General features: G+C 53.0%; 1 protein-coding gene across 4 annotated transcripts in view; it reads right to left on the reverse strand.

Moving 5' to 3' along the window:
- PARVB (parvin beta) overlaps positions 1-20,628 on the reverse strand; it is a 159,642-nt gene that overhangs the window by 52,200 nt on the left and 86,814 nt on the right. For all 4 annotated transcript variants that reach the window (XM_025399995.1, XM_025399992.1, XM_025399993.1 and 1 more), the window contains 2 exons: positions 13,281-13,370; positions 6,892-6,962 (listed from right to left, as the gene is read on the reverse strand). In XM_025399995.1, the coding sequence (XP_025255780.1) occupies positions 6,892-6,962; positions 13,281-13,326 (117 nt within the window). In that variant the 5' untranslated portion in view covers positions 13,327-13,370. The remainder of the gene's footprint in view (positions 1-6,891; positions 6,963-13,280; positions 13,371-20,628) is intronic.

The raw sequence follows: 20,628 nt of genomic DNA on the forward strand, positions 1-20,628 counted from the left end.
TCTTCCAGGCTCCTGCACCCACTTCCAAACTGGCACTGCCCGTCTGTCCATTCACCTCCCTCCCGGGCTGCCCTGTTCACGCTCATGTTCCCAGCACTGCTCTGACAGTGCTAACGGGTGATCAAGTGTATGATCTAACATTATCCTGACAATGACACTTTGAGGTTGTCAGGTTGGTGCTATTAGCCTCCCACTTTAATCTGAGTTGGGATTTGAATCCAGGAAGCTGACCCCAGAGCCGACCTTCACCCCTTAACAGTATAATACATGAGTATAATCAATGCTCAGAGACAAGTTTTGAATGACTGGCCTCATTCTCAGTGCCTGGCTTAGTCAGAGCTAAGGATTTTTTAAAACAGGAGCAGAGGGTAGCTCATAATATTTTATACTGCAACAGTCCCAAGGCAGCAGAGGTCAGACGGGGTATCTACAGGAGAAGACAGGACAGGCAATCAAGACAAGAGGAAAAAAAGTGCAGATGACAGAGAACAGAGAAAGAGAAAACAAGAGGGCCAGCCAGGCGTCCTTGGAAATGTCCCCCGTTTCCAAGAGGGACATTCAAGACTGCAATGTGGCCACAAGCAATGGCCACACCACCATATCCAGCGGGTCGGGATGTCAGCCAGACCTGTCTGTTCCCTGACCTGCTCAGACCTGCATACGGTCCGTGCTTTGCACTAACAACGTCTGCTTCAGGACCGAATGCCTCCGAGGAACCATTGGGAGGTGGCCTCTACTAAGGTCTACTTAGATGTAATCCACTAGCATTAGATCATTACAGTCCACAGCACACAAAGGATGCTCTGGAAAGCAGAGAGAATCACGCAGGTAATGTGGATGGAGGTGTTCTGTCTGCACCATCCAGACTGGCCATCTCCTCCCAAGGCGAGCACCTGGGACCACCTACATCAGCATCCAATCCAGAGGTTTACCCCAACCCTCACCTCCTCTTCCCAGAGCCTGCTCCCTGCCATCTCACAGGTTTGGGGTGGAGCAAAAAAACCACAACTGGCTGGCACAGTGGTTCATGTCTGTCATCCCAGCATTTTGGGAGGCCAAGGCAGGCAGTTCACTTGAGGTCAGGAGTTTGAGACTAGCCTGGCCAACATGGTGAAGCCCTCTCTCTACTAAAAATACAAAAAATTAGCTGGGCATCGTGGTGCATGTGTATAATCCCATCTACTTGGGAGGCTGAGGCAGGAGACTCACTTGAGCCTGGGAGGCAGAGGTTGCAGTAAGCTGAGATCGTGCCACTGCACTCCAGCCTAGGTGATAGAGTAATAGAGTAAGACCCTATCTCAAAACAACAACACAAAACAACAGCAACAACAACAACAAAAAGCAACCACGTCTGTCTTGTCTCTAAGTCGCATGCCATCTTGGGAGATCCTGGTGTGAACCTCATGTTGGTGCTGCTGACACAAACCCCATCAGTTCTCTCACTGTCCATCAAGGATGAATTAGCTCTGTGTGTGCGGCAGGACTCCAGCCCTGGGGATTCAGCAGGCCAGAGAACGGTCACGGTCCCTCACAGCATAAGATTACATTCTAGGGGAGGAGAAAGACCAAAAACAAACTAGTAAGTAGGAAATGACTCCAGGCAGGAGCAAGCCCAGCAAAGAAAAAGTAATTGGGGTTAGGAGGAGAGCGATGGAGTGACGGGGGCAGGAAATACGTCTCCAAGGAAGAAGCACTGAGAGAAAACTGAAAGAAGTGGAGAAGACGGCTCCAGACATGGGCCTTTGAAAGTCCGAAGACCAGGTATGTGATAATGAACCTAACGCTGCCCACAGAGAAGTTGGGCCTGTGCCCTTGGCCCCTGGGAGGTGATCTCCTAAGCCCCAGAATGCCTTGCCAGATAAAGTACCTCTGCTTACCTGGGGGCCTCAGGCCAGCCAGAGAGTAACTGTGTGGTTCAGGGAGGGGCTTTGGGTCGCACTGCATCGGCCAGCTGCTGGAGGGGCTGGAGACAGATGAGCCATGTGGACAGTCAGCCACACCCATGCAAGGGAGCCCCAGCAGAAACTCTGGACACGGAGGCTCAGATGACTATCCCGGCTGGCAATACTGCACACGCATTGTCCCACATCACCAGGAGAGTAACGCTGCCCAAGACGCCATGGTGAAAGGACAATGGAGGCGCCATGTGGGTGCGTTCAACTCTGCCCTGGGCAACTCTTCCCTCGGCTGATTTACACCTGTATCCCTTCACCATCAGAAAGCATAACTGTGAGAGTGGGTGTGACAGCTTTAAGTGAGTTCTGGGAGTCCCTCTAGCAAATGATCAAACCTCAGGGCAGTGCTGGAGATCCTGAACTTGCCACTGGTGTCAGAAGTGAGGGTGGGCTTATGGGATGTCCCCTTTCACCTGATGACCAGTGGGCACTGGCTCAGTGTTTCCTCAGAGCAGCAAGCTGGTCAGGGTGGCCGGGGCAGTGAAGGAGGAGGGGAGGCAGCGAATGACACAGGAAGGGTCTGGGCAGAGCATGTATGTGGGTGCTCCGCTCAGCAGCAGCCCAAAGACGGGCCACAGTGCTAGCCTCTGGCTCAGGCAGCAGCTGGCAGGCTGACTCTCCCCTGCTCACCCCTACCTGCACAAGCATGCTGCTCTGGCCTCGTGCAGTGAGGACCTGACTCCCCAAACCAGAAGAAAGGAGGTGCTGAGAGCCCATGAACATGAGCAAATCCAGACTCACAGAAAAATCCCGGCCGCACAGAGAGCCCCCTGCATGCCTGAGAAATGAGAATCAACCAAGTGCAGCCCAGGCTCAGCACAGCCAGCTCACCTGCTGCCACCCACACGCTTCTCTGTTTAAAAGGCTACAGTCAGGGAGAACTAATATTTAATGTACATCCCCTCTGTGCCACCACTACAGTAACTAACATGCCACTGACAGCCAAACCGATGCTGCTCTCCTGGTTGCTGTGTCTATGCTTATTCTGGAAAAGATTGATCGAGAGTGGAAAACGTTTGCCAGCCTGCTTTGAGACGCAACCTGAGTCTGAGAGCAGGTGGAGCCTTCCAGAAACATGTGCTTCAGGCTGGTGGGACGGTCACAGTAACAGGCTTCTCAGTGTCTGCAAACTGGCCCTTCTGGGAAATGGCCAAGGATGCTGCCGCTGCAGGCACCAAAACCCACCCTGCCTGGCCCTAGTGGCCAGGGTCTGCCAGCTGCAGCTGGAGGCAACAGCCTGGAGAAGGGGATGGTGTTAGTTACCTGTGGCTGCTGTAACAAATTAACACAAACCCAGGGGCTTCCAACAGCTCAGTGGATTCTCTTGCAGTCCTAGAGGTCAAAGTCCAAAATCTGTTCCACTGGGTTAAAATCCAGGTGTCAGCAGGGCTGGTGCCTTCTGGAGGCTCCAGGGTTCCTTCTGGGTTCTCCAGTGCAAAATCCATTTCTTTGTCTTTTCCACTTCTAGAGGCACAGGCCGCCTGCATCCATTAGCGTGTGGCCCCTTTTTCCAACTTCAGAGCCAAAAGCTACCACCTTGCCTCCAGGGTCAAGCTGCCATGTTCATGTGCAGGCAAAGCTCCCCATGTCCCTCTTATACAGACACTAGTGAACACATTGGGCCCACCTGGATCATCCAGGATGACCTCCCCATTGCAAGGTCATTACCTACACCTGTCATGTCCCTTTGCCATGTAAGATGATAGTCAATGGCTCCAGGGATTATCACATGGTCATCTTTGGGGACCATGATTCTGGACCAGGTTCCCTGCGAAACAGAACCAGGGCAAAGCTCACCGCTGATGTATTTTCTTTGGCAGGGGTTTGGGGGTGAGGGGAGGGCATCCCAGGCTAGCAACAGGGGGGGGGAAGGGAGGTGAGGCAGGTGCATGAGCTGGTTATGGCTTCAGAAGAAAACCCAGTTGATGCTCAGCCACGCGGCCCGTCTCCATGAGCCATGGTCTCAGAAGCGAACGTCGGGGAAGTCAGGGAGAGGCATTTATTCCTTGGCTCCTTCCTGTCGTTAGTCCTACTTTGCCCCAAAGAATATTAATCAGCTTCCCCAGTCAGTCCACCCCATGCTCCTCAATGTGGCCTTCTTCTCAATCTGGAACCTGGAAGAGGTGGAGCAGCCGGAGCCTCCACAGGTCCCTTCAGTTTGGCCCTGGCTGCCACAGACACTGTGGTCCCTCCACGGTGGGCTGGCACTCAGCAGCCCAGCCCTCGCCTCACCAAGGCCAAAACAGCCTGGGGCTCTTTGGTGGCAAAGCAGCAAAGGCAGGGGTGGGTGGCGCTGCAGATATCTGGGAGGAACATAAATGAAATCCTGCATAGCAGGGAAATCACTTATCCATCCCCCAGCCCCAGGGCCCAGCACAGGACCCTGCACTCAACCCGGCTCAGTGAACACAGCACCAAACGGACAGAGTGACTCAAGCCCAGACACATCACCAACCCCAGCACCTGGGAGTGGGGAGTTACTTAAACCTCTCTTTTTTTTTTTTTTTTTTGAGACAGGGTCTTGCTCTGTCACCCAGGCTAGAGTGCAGTGGCTATTCACAGGCATAATCACAGCTCATTGCAGCCTTGACCTCCTGGGCTCAAGCAATCCTTCCACTCCAGCCTCCTGAATAGCGAGGATCACAGGCGCCTCCCACCACACCCAGTTAATTTTTGTATATATATATATTTTCTGTCTGTAGAGACAGGGTTTCGCCATGTTGCCCGGGCCGGTCTTGAACACCTGGGCTCAAGCGATCCCCCAACCTTGGCCTCCCAAGGTGCTGGGATTTCAGGCATGAGCCATGGCACCCAGCCTCTTCACCTCTCTCTGAGTCTCCATGTGGAAGCAAGAATGACACAGCTCCCCAGGGAGTTGTTTCAAGGAGATAATCCCGTGAATGGAGTTTGTGAACTCTCAAGCATTGCTCAAAAATCAAAGAAAAAAATCTTTAGAAGGGTGTATGGGATGGTTCATCTTCTGTGTCAACTTGCCTGGGCTCTGGGGTGCCCAGACAGCCAGTGAAACATTGCTTCTGGGTGTGTCTGGAAGGGAGTTTCCAGAGGAGATGAGCATTTGAATTGGTGGATGGAGTAAAGCAGACGGCCCTCCCCAAGGCAGGTGGGCCTCCTCCAATCCCATAGAACAAAAAGGTGGAGGAAGGTGGGATTCACCTCTCTCTGCAGGGGGCTGCTAGTGCCAGCACCTGGATCTTCTCCCACCCTGCTCCTGCTACTCAGGGCTGCAGACGCAGGCTGGCATCTCTACCACCGGCCCTCCAGCTTTCTAGCTTGCAGACGGCAGGTTGTGGGACTTCTCGGCCTCCATAGTCAAGTGAGCCAATATCATAATAAACCTCTCTCTAGATACTGACACAATGGAGTCTGTTTCTCTGGAGAAGATTGACAATTCTCATGCATCCCTTGCTTAAATATCCCCCGAGAACAACATTTTGGTGGCTAAAAGACAGTGACTTTCCTCGTCGACATTCTTCTGTTCAAAATAACAAAGTGGGTATTCAGAGGGAAAAAAATAAAACAAATTAAGTAATTTATTAAGAGTCAACATCTTTGGGTGGACCCTAAAACTGACATTTGGAATGGTTTATTTTCGGTTTTTTGTTTTGTTTTGTTTTGTGTGAGACGGAGTTTTGCTCTTGGTGCCCAGGCTGGAGGGCAGTGGCAAGATGTCAGCTCACTGCAACCTCTGCCTCTCAGGTTCAAGCCATTCTCCTGCCTCAGCCCCCGAAGTAGCTGGGATTACAGGTGCCCGCCACCAAGCCCGGCACATTTTTTGTATTTTTAGTAGAGACAGGGTTTCACCATGTTGACCAGGCTGGTCTCGAACTTCTCACCTCAGGTGATCCACCCACCTTGGCCTCCCAAAGTGCTGGGATTACAGGCACGAGCCACCGTGCCCGGCCTCAATGTAAATTTTAAAAAGAATATAACTTGCAAGCCATTTTACTTATTCTGAATGAGCCCTCATGAAAACACAGCTGTACAGCCCAGTGTCAGGTCCATTGCGGTGGTGAAGGTGGAGAAGCTTTTTAAAAAGCACTTTTAATAGAAAAATATCTGTTTCTGGCAGACACTGTCATCATCTGCATTTTCAAGAATCCCGGGGTGCCCAAGCTGGCCGTGAGCTGTGGAAGTCAAGTGTCTGTGTCTGCCACGGCCGTCTGCCCAAGAGCCCACCCTGGGTTCACCAGGGTCAGGCGGAGCCCACAGCCTCTCCTCTTCAGGGGATTCCCTCTCAAGCCCTACCATGGTTTAGATCAGAGCAACCAAAACTGCAATCTGTACTTGGACCCACACAAGCACTGCCTCACGGCGAGCAGGAGCCACGCTGGAGAAGGACAGGTGCTGCCCCAGAAGGCCGGCACCACGGGCCCCTTCCCTCACTGTTCCCTGACCTCTGGGAGCGGGGCAGCCGGGTTCCCCGCCCAGCTGGGATCCACGCCTCCAGACATGGTGGAAACTGACCGTCCACTCAGCGCAGGCATCGACATCAGATGACTCTTTGGCAGGAGTGGCCAGAGGGGTCACCCTCCTGCTTTTCAGGGTTAAATCTGAATCTAGACCCCACCAGGCTCCAGACAGAGCTCCAACTCCATCTGTAAGGTACTACACTAGCTCACGCCAGCACTCACTCCTAATCCTAAAATCCCCTCCTGCCGGGCTCTGTCCAGCCAAGAGTTCACAAGCCTGGTTGTTAAAGTCCCAGCCCAGCAGGGCACGTGGGAGGCACTCGGCACTGTGGGCTGGATCCCCCCTGCCATCCTCTTCTGCCAACACGTCTGCCCACCTTCTCACGCAGCACCAACGTCCCTCTCAGGAGCCCCGGGTTTAGCTCCCTTTGTCCACGAGAGCCCTGAATCCCAAAGCCGAGGCCTCGCCCTAAGAGGAAGATTCCAACCAAGACGGAGCTCCGTACCTTGACCAGTTCCTTGAACTTGGGGTCTTCCTTGGACGTGGGGTCGATCATCGTGCGCTCCTCGTTCTCCTCTGCCAGGGACAAAAGGAAGTCACGGTCAGCGATTGTGGGGGTAGCAGGGACATGGGGAGCCGGGGGAGGCCGACTCATCTCTGACAAATGGAGAAGCAGAGAACCCAGCACTAGGGGAGCGTGACTGTGAGGAACCGCCTTCTGGAAGGTGGATGGGGCCTCCTCCCGCCTTCCCCTCTTCCGGAAGGGGATGAAGTCAAACTCCATCGTTCTGCCTGACCTCGCCCCTCCCAGACTCCACCAGCAGCTGGTCCAAACCATTTCCACGTTTCAGGAGAAATAAGGAGAGAGCGGCATTTACAGGGAGGAGAAATAAGTAGAGAGCGGCATTTACAGGGCATGAGATGCATCCCCCGGCCGGGATCCGGTATGTGGGAAAGCTCCAGGCACCAGGTAGTTCCCTGTGGCCACTATTTATAAATACATAGGAAGAGTTGGGATGGTTATAATGAGATGGAAAATGTTTGGTACATTCAGTGGAAAAGAATCAATATGCAATGTTGTATGAAAATAACATGCAGAAAAAATATTGAGAAATAAATAGCAAAAAAAAGGGGTGGTGGATGAGGTTTAACAGTGAAATGTGCTCATCCTCATCCTCTTTCTATTTCTCTACCTGTTTGCTTTCCCTCCATGTTTCAGCCTGGATCCCACAGACACCAGGCAGCCAGCCCAGCCCGTCATGGAGGACAGTGCCGTGGAGATGGTGCAGAGGCGGGACTGCAGAGGAGGCACCCACAGAAGCCAGGCGTGCTCCATAGCAGAAATGCCCAGCACCACACAGAAGCCAGCGGGCGCCGAGCACCTCTGAACACACGCAGGAAAGGGCAAGGGGGTCTCAGGCTGCCCACGCTGTCCAGCTCCGGGACCTGCACAGATCATGGGGCGGGTGAGGCCCAGGTTCCACTCACCGGGAGGCTCTACACCACGCCTCTGTCTTAAAGAGGAAAAAAGGCACAAGAGAGGCTTCAGGCAGAAGCCAGGTACCCCCCAGGACATACAAGTGGAGACGGCCAGGACACAGTAGAGACCAGGGTCCCAGAGCCCAGACAGGCTCCCATGGGGCTGGGGACACTGACCGTGTCGGTCAGAATGAAAACAGCTTTGAAGCTGGGCATAGTGGCTCACGCCTGTAATCCCAGCACTTTGGGAGGCTGAGGAGGGAGGATGGTTTGAGCCCAGGAGTTCCAGACCAACCTGGGCTACATAGTGAAATCTCTGTCTCTAATTTTAAAAATAAATAAAAAATAAAATAAAATACGAAAGAAAGAAAGAAAATGGCTTTGAGTGAAACTTTGCTGCTGACGCAGATGTGATGCAGCTTCCCGGCAGCAGAGTGTAAACTGACAACGTGGAGAAACTGTTTTTGAAGTCACACAGATCTGATGCCTGAGAAGGACAGTCCAGGTAATGTGCAGGGAGCACTCGGGAGTCCTGACGATGTCTCCGCGAAGGCCTCCACAGCCTCCCACTCCTGCTGGGATCAAGGCCAGCGTCCTCTATGCAGCCTCCAGGGCCCCTCTCCAGCCTCATTTCCTGCCCTCCTGGTGCAATCTGCTCCAGCCCATCTGGCCTTCCTCCTTGAAGCCTCACTGCTGCCTGACCTGAGCCGTGGCACCTGCTCCCGCTGTCTGACACTCTCTCCCTGGCCCATTTCCTTTACCCTTCAGATCTCAGCTCCCCAGCTCAGATCCTTCAGCCCAAACGCCAAATCTTCCAAGCTCTCCTGTCCCAAAGGACTTGGTGTGCCTGTATGACCCATGTCTGAGACCCCCTCTGGGGCATCTATCTCAGGTGTGCAAGGAGGAGGACCAGGCCATGCATCCACACGTGTATGGGAGGCGGTGCAGGACGGAGAGCGAGCAGGTCACTACCCAATCCCAGCCTTCGGAAAGGCCATTTCTGGGAACAGCCCCTTCAACCCACACTAAAAATCTAAGCATTGCCCTATCTAGCATGTCCTCACACCTTGCTCTGGCTGAACTGAGAAGCAAGATTTGGGCCCGCCCAGCTCATGTGGCTCCCACAGGGAACTCGCAGCTCCCTCCTGAAGGCTCTGAGCCCACGTCCAACCCCCCGACATCCCCTGGACTGGGCAGTGTGCCGTGCCTGCTCGGATGTCCCAGGACTGCAGGCTCCTTGAGGGGTCCTGCCCCAGTCGGTGGGGCCACTGACAGGAACGGGGCATCTGACCCAGAGACTGTGAAAGGTGGAGGACAGAGATGCCGTTTCGAGCCTCAGTGTCACCAAACACTTTCTCAGAGGCATCTCTGGTCTTTAACTGTCCCCATGGGGTAGCTTTCATTCCTGAACCCACCTAGGGGAGGACAGTGGGCCTGACAGGGTGGGCGGCAGGCCCCAGGAAGGCAGCTGTGTGTGGTGGTGTGTCTGTCTCTGCGGATTCCGCCCGAATCTCCCAGCCACCTGGTGATGGTGATGGTAGGCTGGGCTCAGAGGCTCTGCACAGACCAGGGAGCAGCTGCGTCTCACAGGGCAGGGGTCCGACTCAGAGCAGGCATTTGCCCTAGATGAGGAACCTCTGTGTCTAGGGGCTCCGGAGCTCACGGTCAGCCCCTGCCGCCTGTCAGCCTTCATGACTGGCTCGCCTTGGCCTGGGACCCCGGACATGAAGCCCCTGCGGGCCACTGAATACCATGGCCCTCGGTCTGCTAGGGGCTGCTCACACGGCCTAAAGAGGAGCAATTCCCAAACCTCAGCAGGCCCCAGACTCACGGGGGCATGTTTAACACAGAGGGGCCTGGACCCATGTACTCTCCTTTGGTAGGTCTTGGGGTGGCGAGGAACCCTCATTGCCGAGTGCCCTGGGACTTTCTGACATCCTGCATTGAGAAACGGGACTCCAGGGACTCTGGGAGAGAAGAAAAAGGCTGTGAGAGGCTCTTTGTTTTTCCTAAAAGGAAGCTGAGAGTAGACACCAGGAACCGTGCCATCTCTGAGCTGTGTGACTTTGGTGGTCTCTAAACTGTGCCATGATCCTCTTGGTGGCTCCGAGACTGAGGCAGGACCCCTCGAGGAGCCCACAGTCCTGGGACACCACAGTGGGTACGGCAAGCGCTGCCCAGCCCAGGGGGTGCCGGGGGGTCAGACGTGGGCTCAGAATCTTCAGCAGGTCCGGGTCCACACAGGCTGGGTGGGCCTGAATCGGGCTTCTCTCCACTTCAGTCAGAAGAGAAGCAGCGCCCAGAGGCCGGGGCCGGGGTGGTATCTCTGTGCCAGTGTTTTGTGGCAACCGAGGCCCTGCCCTCCCCACCTTGTGCATCACAGCAGAGCATCCATCAGCTGCAATAAAATGTGCCCAAGGACGGAGACCTGTCCTGCTCACCTCTGATGAGGGCCACCATCTTCACTCAGAGGGTCTAGAGCAGGGGGAGCAGCCCAGCTCTGGGGGCAAAACGCCCGGGGTTAAAAACTTTGGCACTAGTGATCCCTGTGATCGTAGATCTGTGCCTCAGTTTCCCCATCTGTACAATGGGGATAATGATACAACCCACCTCACAGGGTCCCTGAAGGGACTCAGGAGCAGAAGCATTCACAGTGTACCCCCAATATTCGCTACAATGATGACATCTATGAGCCCAAAGGATATGAAATACACAAAGACAACTTCAGAAAGAGTCAGGTGCTGTGCAAATATTCAGTGAGTGAGTTCAGTTATTATTATTTTTTGAGACAGGGTCTAACTCTGTTGCCCAGGCTAGAGTGCAGTGATATGATCTTGGCTCACTGTAGCCTCAACCTCTTTAGTCTCAGGCAATCCTCCCACCTCAGCCTCCTGAGTAGCTAGGACTACAGGTGTGTACCACCAAGCCTGGCTAATTATTTATTTATTTTATTTTTTGAGATGGAATTTCACTCTTGTTGCCCAGGCTGGAGTGCAATGGTGGGACCTCGGCTCATTACAACCTCCGCCTCCAGGGTTCAAGCAATTCTCCTGCCTTAGCCTCCCAAGTAGCTAGGATTTCAGGCATTTGCCACCACACTCGGCTAATTTTTGTATTTTTAGTAGACAGGGTTTCACCATGTTGGCCAGTCTGGTCTCGAACTCCTGAGCTCAGGTGATCCATCTGCCTCGGCCTCCCAAAGTGCTGGGATTACCGGCGTGAGCCACTACACCCAATTTTTGCATTTTTTAGTAGAGACAGGGTTTTGCCATGTTGGCCAGGCTGGTCTCGAACTCCTGAGCTCAGGTGATCCACCCGCCATGGCCTCCCAAAGTGCTGAGATTACAGGCCTGAGCCACCGCGCCTGGTGGGGCTGCTGTCTTCTAACTGGAGGGAGAGGAAGCCCAGTGGACCCCGGTGTGACCTCAGGTAGCATCACCAGCTCTGGCTTTGGGTCGGCTGGTGGCTGAACTTGCATTGGCATTTCTTCTCCATAAGCTCTTGCTGGCCTGGCCTTGTCACGGAAACCACAAAAAAGGGATGAACTGGGACTTCCCTTTGAACCAGGGTTTGGAAATAAGCGGAATGTTCCACAATCGCCTTCCAGATCAGCTGGATCCCAAAACACACTTTAAGGAAAATGTGTCTTAGCTGTTACCCATTACATCAGGCGGTGAGCGCAGGGCCCTGGGCCACTTGGCAGGGCCCACCCTGTAAGCCCAGGCTGCAGGCAGCTCTGGCTGGCCCAAAGGGAGGAAGCATATTAATCATGTTTTGCAATTTCTTTTTTTCTTTTTTTTCATTGAGATGTCTCGCTCTGTCACCCAGGCTGGAGTGCAGTGGTGCGATTTCGGCTCACTGCAACCTCCCCCTCCCGGGTTCAAGCGATTCTCCTGCCTCAGCCTCCAGAGTAGCTGGGACTACAGGCTAACCACACCCGGCTAATTTTTGTATTCTTAGGAGAGACGTGGTTTTGCCATGTTGGCCAGGCTGATCTCAAACTCCTGACCTCAAGTGATCCGCTCACTGTGGCCTTCCAAAGTGCTGGGATTACAAGCATGAGCCACAGCGCCCGGCCTGTTTTCTGTATTTTCTGGTGTGTGGCATCTCGGGGCTGTGCTGACTGGAAAGACTGCACCTCCAGGGTGAGCTAATTCCTAGAGATGGTAACCCACACCCTCTCTGAACACACATTTCACATGTAAACCCGCTCAGAGCCTGAGCCCCAGAGCCCAGAGCCCCCAGCCATCTCTTTTCTTGGGCTCTCACGGGGCTCCTACACTCCCAGTCAATATCCTCACCCTAATCTCCCCTGGCCCTGGGGACATGCCACGCCATACCATACCATACCACACCACGCCACGCCATGTGGTGTGGAAGAAGGAGAGTCTTCTTCCTGAGAAGACTCAGGACAGCTCCTGCACCCCAAAGCCCACTGGTATGACTCCAACAAGCCAGGCCTAGGCCCATTCACCCAGCCTTGCCCATTCCTTCAGAGAAAACCACAGTAAGGGTATTGGGGCCGGACGCAGTGGCTCATACCTATAGTCGCTGCACTTTGGGAAACCGAGACAGGAGAATTGCTTGAGCCCAGGAGTTGGAGACCAGCCTGAGCAACATGGCAAGACCCCATCTCTACAAAAAATTTAAAAAGTTAGGTGGGCATGGTGGCACATGCCTGTAGTCCCAGCTACTCAGGAGGCTAAGGCAGGAGGATCACTTGAACCTGGAAGGTCAAGGCTGCCATGAGCTTTGGATCACTGCACTCCAGCTTGGGCGACAGAGTGAGACTCTATCTCAAAAAATACACACATAAAATATAAAATACAGGCATTGGCCCTGCTCCTTCTGCCTCTGCCTGACACTGGTGCTTTCCATGTGGCCTTTCATGGAGTGGTGTGGTGTGGTATGGCATGGTGTGGTGTGGCACAGTGTGGCATGGTATGCTATGGTGTGGCATGGCATGGCGTGGTGTGGCACGGTGTGGCATGGTATGGTGTGGCATGGCATGGTGTGGCGTGGTATGGAGTGGCGTGGCGTGGCATGGTGTGTCGTGGCATGGCATGGCAAGGCGTGGCATGGTGTGGCCCTGAGTGGCCTGCTACACCCCCTTTCAGAACTATGAGTTTAACAAACTATCTTTTCAACTCAGCCTTCTCCTGATCTGCTGGCTTCACCATCTGAATAATAAAACTTACATTTTAAAACTGGGTCAGAAACCCTCAAAGAAGGACTTGCTTTTCCCAACGGACTTTTCTAAACATGACCTTGAGCTAAGAACTTAGACTCCCAAATGCCCCCAGCATCTGATCAAGAGGCCAGATCTATCAGGCTCCTCATTGGCCTCCCCAAGACCAACTTAGTGCCACAGAAGCTCAACTGTCTCAGGGCAGGGAGCGGAGGAACGCCCCGTACCGAGCTGGGTGTCTTCAGGGTGAACATCTGCCAGGGCGGGGGACATCGGTGAGTTGATGGCATTCTTGCCTTCTTCCTGCAGGTCACTCACTGTTGAGCAAAAGGAAAGAAAAACCAGGTTAGTATACACGGAGTGCCGTGGCCTCACGTGTTGGCTGTGGACGCAGAGAGAAATCAAGTCCTGTTTTTTCAGCATTTAACAAACATTCCTAAAAGGCCTGTTGCCCAGAAAGAGTCGGAGGGAAAAATGCTCCGAACCAAGAATACATTCTGTAGTTCTTCCCCACCCCGAATATTTCCCAGGTCTCGCTGAGCTCTGCCAGTCTGTTTTCACTGCTCTTTGAAACTCATAACTAAGACACCAAAGCTTCCAGATGTTTCCAGATCTGACCAAGGCCGCTGAGGCAGACAAAGCATGGACCACAGCGATGGGGCATGAGAGTTCCACCAACTGCCCTTCGTCTGCTGGGGGGCCGCATCCTGAACCACGGACTCAAGACGCTAATCCCCTCCGGTCATGCAGACAGGTGAATCTGGAGTTTAAAGTGGGGTCACTGGTGATGGCCACATTCACAGGGACAGAAATATGATGGAACATCCAGGTCAGGACTGCTGGAACATGCAACAGAATCTAATAAAGAGAGCCAGAGGCTCCAAGTCAGAAACACCATGGCCTCCCGTCTCAAGGGAGTGCTGAACAGTTACAGGGTCTGGAACGCCCAGTGATTAGGGACAACCCCAGAACCAGAAACGACCCCTCATCGCCCTGCACCGAGGAGACGCTCCAGGCCTTTCAGCCGCATCCACCAGGGAGGAACACCCACCCACACAGACGCCAGGCACCAAAACCCTTGCTTCTGTGATGTCACACTTTTTCCACAGTCACAGCCTCAGCTCCAACTGCATGTGGGACTCCAGGTTCCAGCCCCAAGATGCGTCCATGGTGCCGGGTGGAGGTAGGGCCCTGGCCGCTTTCATGGCCCTGGTGGAGGACCGCTGGGGAGCAGTCTCTGATCACATGCCGCAAAAGTACCCAGGCCAGTGTGCCCGGAGCTGTCCCTCCTTCTCCATGAAACGGGTTCAGAAGTAAAACCGTATTTCCTCTTTTAACACCACAGTCACCTCGAACCTTGAACACCTCCAGCTCTGGACACCCAGCCTCCACAGTGGCAGGCGATGGAGCAGCAGGGGGTGTGGCATGATGGCTCTGGAGTAGCAGGCCAGCGGGGCCCCACCCGTGCTGGCCGTGAGACCCCAGGTACGTCCCACTCACCTCTCTGCATGTCCCTCATGTGGCATTTATAGGTAATACTGCAAAAATGCCAGGGCCTTTGGAAGGGCTGAATGTAACCATAAATGTCAAGCATCCAGCCCAGAGCATGGCACGCAATGGGCTCTCGGGACACACCTGTGGACCCAGCTTTCAGGACAACACAACCTCCATCCTCATAAGGACAATGGCAGCAGGGCCCCAGGATGTCAGCTCCTCTCATGTCAGCAAAGGTCCTGATACTCAGCTTCTGAAAAAGCGGACCCTCTTTTACTCCATGTCCATAGCTGCACTACTCAAAATAGCCCAAAAGTGGAAATAACCAGGCCGGGCGCGGTGGCTCACGCCTGTAATCCCAGCACTTTGGGAGGCTGAGGCGGGTGGATCACGAGGTCAAGAGATCGAGATCATCCTGGCCAACATGATGATAGCCTGTCTCTACTAAAAATACAAAAATTAGCTGGGTGTGGTGGCACACACCTGTAGTCCCAGCTACTCAGGAGGCTGTGGTGGGAGAATTGCTTGAACCTGGGAGGCAGAGGTTGCAGTGAGCCAAGATCACACCACTGCACTTCAGCCTGGTGACAGAGCGAAACTCTATCAAAAAAAAAAAAAAAAAAAAAGTGGAAATTAACCCATGTTTCCGCACATGGAATTTATAGGTAACACTGCAAAAATGCCAGGGTCTTTGGAAGGGCTAAATGTAACCAAACCATGAACGTTGAGTCCCCAGCCCAGAGCGTGGCACCTGATGGGCTCTTGGGACGCGGCCGTGGACCCAGCTTCTAGGACAACACAACCTTCCTCCCTCATAAAGACAATGGCAGCGGGGCCCCAGAATGCCAATTACCCACTCCCCACAAGGAAATATATTTGCATTTTAAACAGGTAACTTATCCTGGAGGACTGCCTGATGCAGGAGTGTCAGAGCCTAGGTACAGATTGGGGTTAGGAAGTGTTTTGATTAGAGGAAGGTTTCGGGCACGGCTGCAGTCACTGAGTCTTGGCATTTGAGAACACCAGATGAATGAGTAAGCAAAACGTGGTCCATGTATACCACGGAATATTATCCAGCCTTAAAAAGGAAGGACGTTCAAACCAGGCTACAGCATGGGTGAACCTTGAGAATGTTATGCTCAGTGAAATAAGCCAGACACAGAAAGTCAAACACCATACAATTCCATCCATAGGCGGTCCCTCAAGTAGGCAAATGCACAGAGGAGAAAGCAGTCTGGTGGCTGCTGGGGGTAGGGGGAGGTGGCAAATAGAGAGGTAGTGTTGAATGACAGCAGAGTTTCAGTTTGGAAAGATGAAAGAGTTCTGTGGGTGGGTGGTGATGGCTGCACAATGAGAACGTACTTAATACCAGTGAATTCTGCTCTTGAAAACGGCTAAGATGGTAAAGTTTACGTTATGTCTATTTTACAACAAATTTTTTAAATAGAAAAAAAAAAAAAGCAGGCCCTCTCCAGGTAACCCACATTCCAGCCGCAAGCCAGCCTGGCTGCCGGCACACACTGTCCTCCACCCACAGCCAGCATCCTAAGGGAAGACCCGGGCACCACTCATCGTTGAAGTTCCAAAATCCTCAGCATGACTCTGCAGCAGCAGTGGACAAATATTAAATGCCTTCACGGGGAAATGATACAGGCACAGAGCTTTGAGATTCCCTCCGCACCCCCCCCCCCCGAAAATATTCCAGAAGATCCCCCACAGGTCACCCAGATCAGCTGAGAAAACAGGGACCAAATTTCAGCAATTATTTGTACCACGTGACTAGTTCCAAGAAGAGTTGTAACCAGCAGAGAGTCTTAAAAGGCAGAAAGGAAACAGGGAAAAGTGATTTTTCACAGGAATCCTTGGGAATATGATAGCCCTGGAGTACAGGGGGTCTGGTGGAAGTTCCATGTCCTGGCTGGCATCATAGGAAGACACGACAGGTGCAGGGAGGTCCCGTCCAGCACAGCTGCCTGCAGTGCTCACACCGATGGCAGAGGAAGAACAAAAGACCCAGTTTCCCTACCGGTGGAGGATCATACAGGTGGTCTATGCCCAAGAGTCCTCTTGGCAAGGCCTGAGAGCTGGCACTGCACCCACGTGCCTGAGCCTGAGGGGTGGGGAGGGAGACCTCGGGGCAAGTGGTCAACGCTTGGAGGCAGCCCTGCTCACCTGATTTCAAAAACACAGAGAGGGAGGAGGAGAGGAGCCACATTTTGAAAGCCTAGAAATTGGGTCACATGAAAACAGAGATTTCCATGCCGCCCTTGAACATCAAAGATGACATTAAACAGGGCCAGGGATTTTGTGACCTTAATAAATGAGAAACGCGCTCACGAACACCGCCCAGGGCCTGTTCAGCAGCGCATTCTGAAGGGGCTGGTTATGCACGATGGCCTGAGGGAAGCAAAGGCTTCGGGGACCAGGAAGAAGGGGCACAGGCTGGCAGACCCCTCGGTTGGCAGGAGGAGCCCAAGCCTGTGGCCACAGAGCCCCAGTCCAAATCTCGCATTGCTACTTGTTGGTGTGTGGTCTTGGGGAAGTCCCCTCATCTCACTAAGCCTCAGTTTCCCCATCTGTAACATGAGGTGGTGGGAGTACCGGCCCCACAGGAAATTCCTCACATTTCCTGAGGAATTAGGGGAATCGTGAGCACCCACACATGGCCCACAAACCACTCCCCGCGAGTGGGAGAGGCAGCTGTGGATGTACAGGGTTTCTGTGATTAAGCTCCAAGAGGGGCACAAACTGGGGGAAGAGTGACCACAAGGCAGGCAAGGTCCCCCATTCCACAGAGAAGCATGGAGGGATCCCTGGAGGAGGCAGCAATTGAACTGGCCTTGAAAGAAGGCCAGGCTAACGAAAGGGCCTTCCGGGCTCTGTGCAGAGTGCAGTGGGGACAAACCAGAGCCAGCATGTCCAAAGCTGAACCCCATGAAGGTTTGACGGATGCCCTTCTGGGCCTTGCTATATTTTGCAGCCTGGGTTCCCTGCAGGGCACAGCTCCTTTGCAGAGGAACTTTCAGCCTGGATCTGATCGTCCTCTTCAGAGGATCGGTCTGATTTTTGGAAGGAGGGGCTCCTCTCACACCCTTGGCTTCCCCCGCCCCCAACCCTCGCCGCCTGAACGGTGCCAGTTTAGTGGCTTTCAGTGAATCTCAGGAATGTTTTGGTTTTCAAAGTACCGTCCACTTGCCAGAAAGACAAACCCTTCAAAGATATGAAGTGCCAGCTGTCTTCAGTCACAGAGAAAGGTCTGCTGGCCCGGGTGTGCTGGCAGAGGCACACTGGCACAGGCATGCTGGCATGCATTCTCTCAGTGTCTGGAGGGTGTGGAGGGTGTGGGCTTCCAAGGGACTGGGGCTTGATTTCATGAGATGGGTGATTAAGGGAAAAAGACCGTCTTGTGCTTGTTTTCCTAAGTGTCTGCACTGTTCTAAGAAGAATGTCCCTGTCCACACGAATCCAGCAGCCGGCCACGAGGGAGCCGACGCCAACTCGTTCCCACTGCAGCAGAGTTCACCTGCGGCACCGCGCTCTGTGGCCTGCACGGGCGGCCAGGTAGGAAGAGAGAGACAGGAGGGCATTTGACAGGATGAAGGCCCCTTGGTTCACTGTCTCTGGAGATGGGCACTCCTCACTCAGTCTGGGACGGCAGAGTGGGAAGTGCGGGCTGCAGTTCACCAGATCTGAGTTTTCAAGAAAAGCTGGAAATATGGGGTTTGGTGTGGAATCTCCCCATTTATAAATGTGAGCCATTAATTCAAATTCTGTGGGCCAGCCAGAGGGCAAACAACCTCGGATTACAGGACACACATGTCCAACCCATATTGCTGACTATCCATGGGAAAGGGGAGGGCACCACTAATGTTTCCTGAACACCTACTATGTGCAGGCTACCTTCCATGCCAGCCATCCACTGTGTCTGTGTTCCTGAGTACCTACTATGTGCAGGGTACCTTCCATGCCAGCCATTCACTTTGTCTGTGAGGGAAGCCAGGCGTGGTGGCTCACGCCCGTAATTCCAGCACTCTGGGAGGCCGAGGTGGGTGAATTACCTGAGGTCAGGAGTTTGAGACCAGCCTGGCCAACATGATGAAACGCTGTCTCTACTAAAAATACAAAAGTTAGCCAGGCGTGGCGGCGGGTGCCTGCAATCCCAGCTACTTGGGCAGCTGAGGCATGAGAATCGCTTGAACCTGGGAGGTGGAGGTTGCAGTGAGCCGAGGCTGTGCCACTTCACTCCAGCCTGGCAACAGAGCGAGACTCCGACTGTCTCAAAAATAATAATAATAATAATAATAATAATAATAATAATAATAAATAAATAAATAAATGAGTCTGTGAGGGAGTAGCTGGTCCTGTGCTGTTAGATGTGAAGCCCCAGAGTTAGGACTAAAGCCAGTTCTACCTGATCTTGCACCTCACTGTGCCCTACTAAATCCTACCTATCTTCAACCTCATCTTACTGGCCACCTCCTCCAAGAAGCCCTCCTGGGTGTTCCCCTCTCCCCAGCTCAAGCCACACAGCTATGTAACTATCTCCTTCCTGAACTTCCCTTCCTGCCAGTGCCAACCCAGTTCCTGCACATAGTAGGCCTTTTAATATATTCAAGGAGCAGCACAACAGAGGGCTTAGAACCCCAGAGCCAGGCTGCTGGTTTTGGAGCCCAGCTTGACCACTGAAAAGGTGTGTGATCTTGGGCAAGCTACTTGACGGCTCTGTATGCCTGTTTCCATCTGTGAAGTGGGGCCTAACACACCTCAGAGAGATCACAAAGATTCAAGGAGACACGCACTCGGCACAGTCACTGGCACGCAGCAACCCCTCGGGAGGCGTCAGCTTTGAGTGGCTGTAATGGTGGAGAATGTGCGGCTTCCAAAGCCTCCACCCAAAGACTGGGCAAGGTTTAAAAAAAAAACACCATCGCTCCTGATTTGGAATTATAAGAACATAAAAGGAAAGAAAGAGAATCAAACACTAAAAGCATGTCATAAAAACCCTGCCATTTATACCTCAGGCCAAACGCGAAGGTTCCATCTTTGATTTTTTTTTTTTTTAATTTTCTTCTTTGTATGGTTGTATTTATTTATGCCCAGGCTCTTTCCCAAAAAAAAAAAAAAAAAAAAGAATTTCAGGCAGCTTTTTTCCCCCCCTTTTGATATTATTAGGAAAACAACTTTGAAAGCAGGCTGGTTTAAAGAACAAGGTTACCTTAATGGAGAGAAGAAATCTGAAAACGCCAAGGCTGATCAGCGTCGTGCTCCACCAGGGGAACCAGGGCAGGACACGGGGGGATGGCGAGGCACCCCTGCAACGATGGGCCCAACAGCCTCACCAGGGTCTTGCCTGGAGGGTCTGGCCCAGACACAAAGGCCCAAGGGAGGCTGAGCCACAGGCCCTGGGGGGCCGGAGCGATGGCATCTCCATTTTCTGACACTTTTCTAAGCATGTCATTTCAATACAGCCGAGTTGCTTTGCCACCTATGGGGATTTTCTACACCATCCATGCAATTCCTGGTTTTCACAGAGCACAAAAGATCAGGGGGAGAAATTTCAGAGGGCCCCGTCTGAACCAGGATCAAAGAGAAAACCCCAACAAAAACAGCCATTCTCCATCCCTGCACATCTAAAAGAACTTGAAAATAGCAGGAAAGCTGCCTCAATTTTAAACACTTAACCAGCCCCTTTCAAGCCCTACCCACTTCTAGTTACAACTGATCCTGCTCAAAGAAGCAGAGTGGTCTGTGGAGCTTGCGGGAGGATAAAGGAGGAGAAAGAAAGGTGCGGCTCCGTGCCAATTCACGCCACCGGCTCCTCTTCCCAGCAGGGGAGGGGGCACTGGGATCCTTCGCTCGTGCTTAAGAGGAACCCAAAGACATCTCTGTCAAATGAGGTTTCCCAGGCCTTTGCCAGGAGATGACAGCTTTCTATGAATTTTCCAACTTCCATCTGTACTCAGAGGGGCGTGGTTCCTTCGCAGAAGCTGTAATTTATCAGAATAATTAAATTCATCAGGCACGAAGGTCTTCTTAACAGAGCAGTTCTTCTAAAAATAAGTCCAGTTGTACTTCGGTGAA

Source organism: Theropithecus gelada, chromosome 10, assembly GCF_003255815.1.
Source record: "Theropithecus gelada isolate Dixy chromosome 10, Tgel_1.0, whole genome shotgun sequence".
NCBI classification, from domain to species: Eukaryota; Metazoa; Chordata; class Mammalia; order Primates; family Cercopithecidae; genus Theropithecus; species Theropithecus gelada.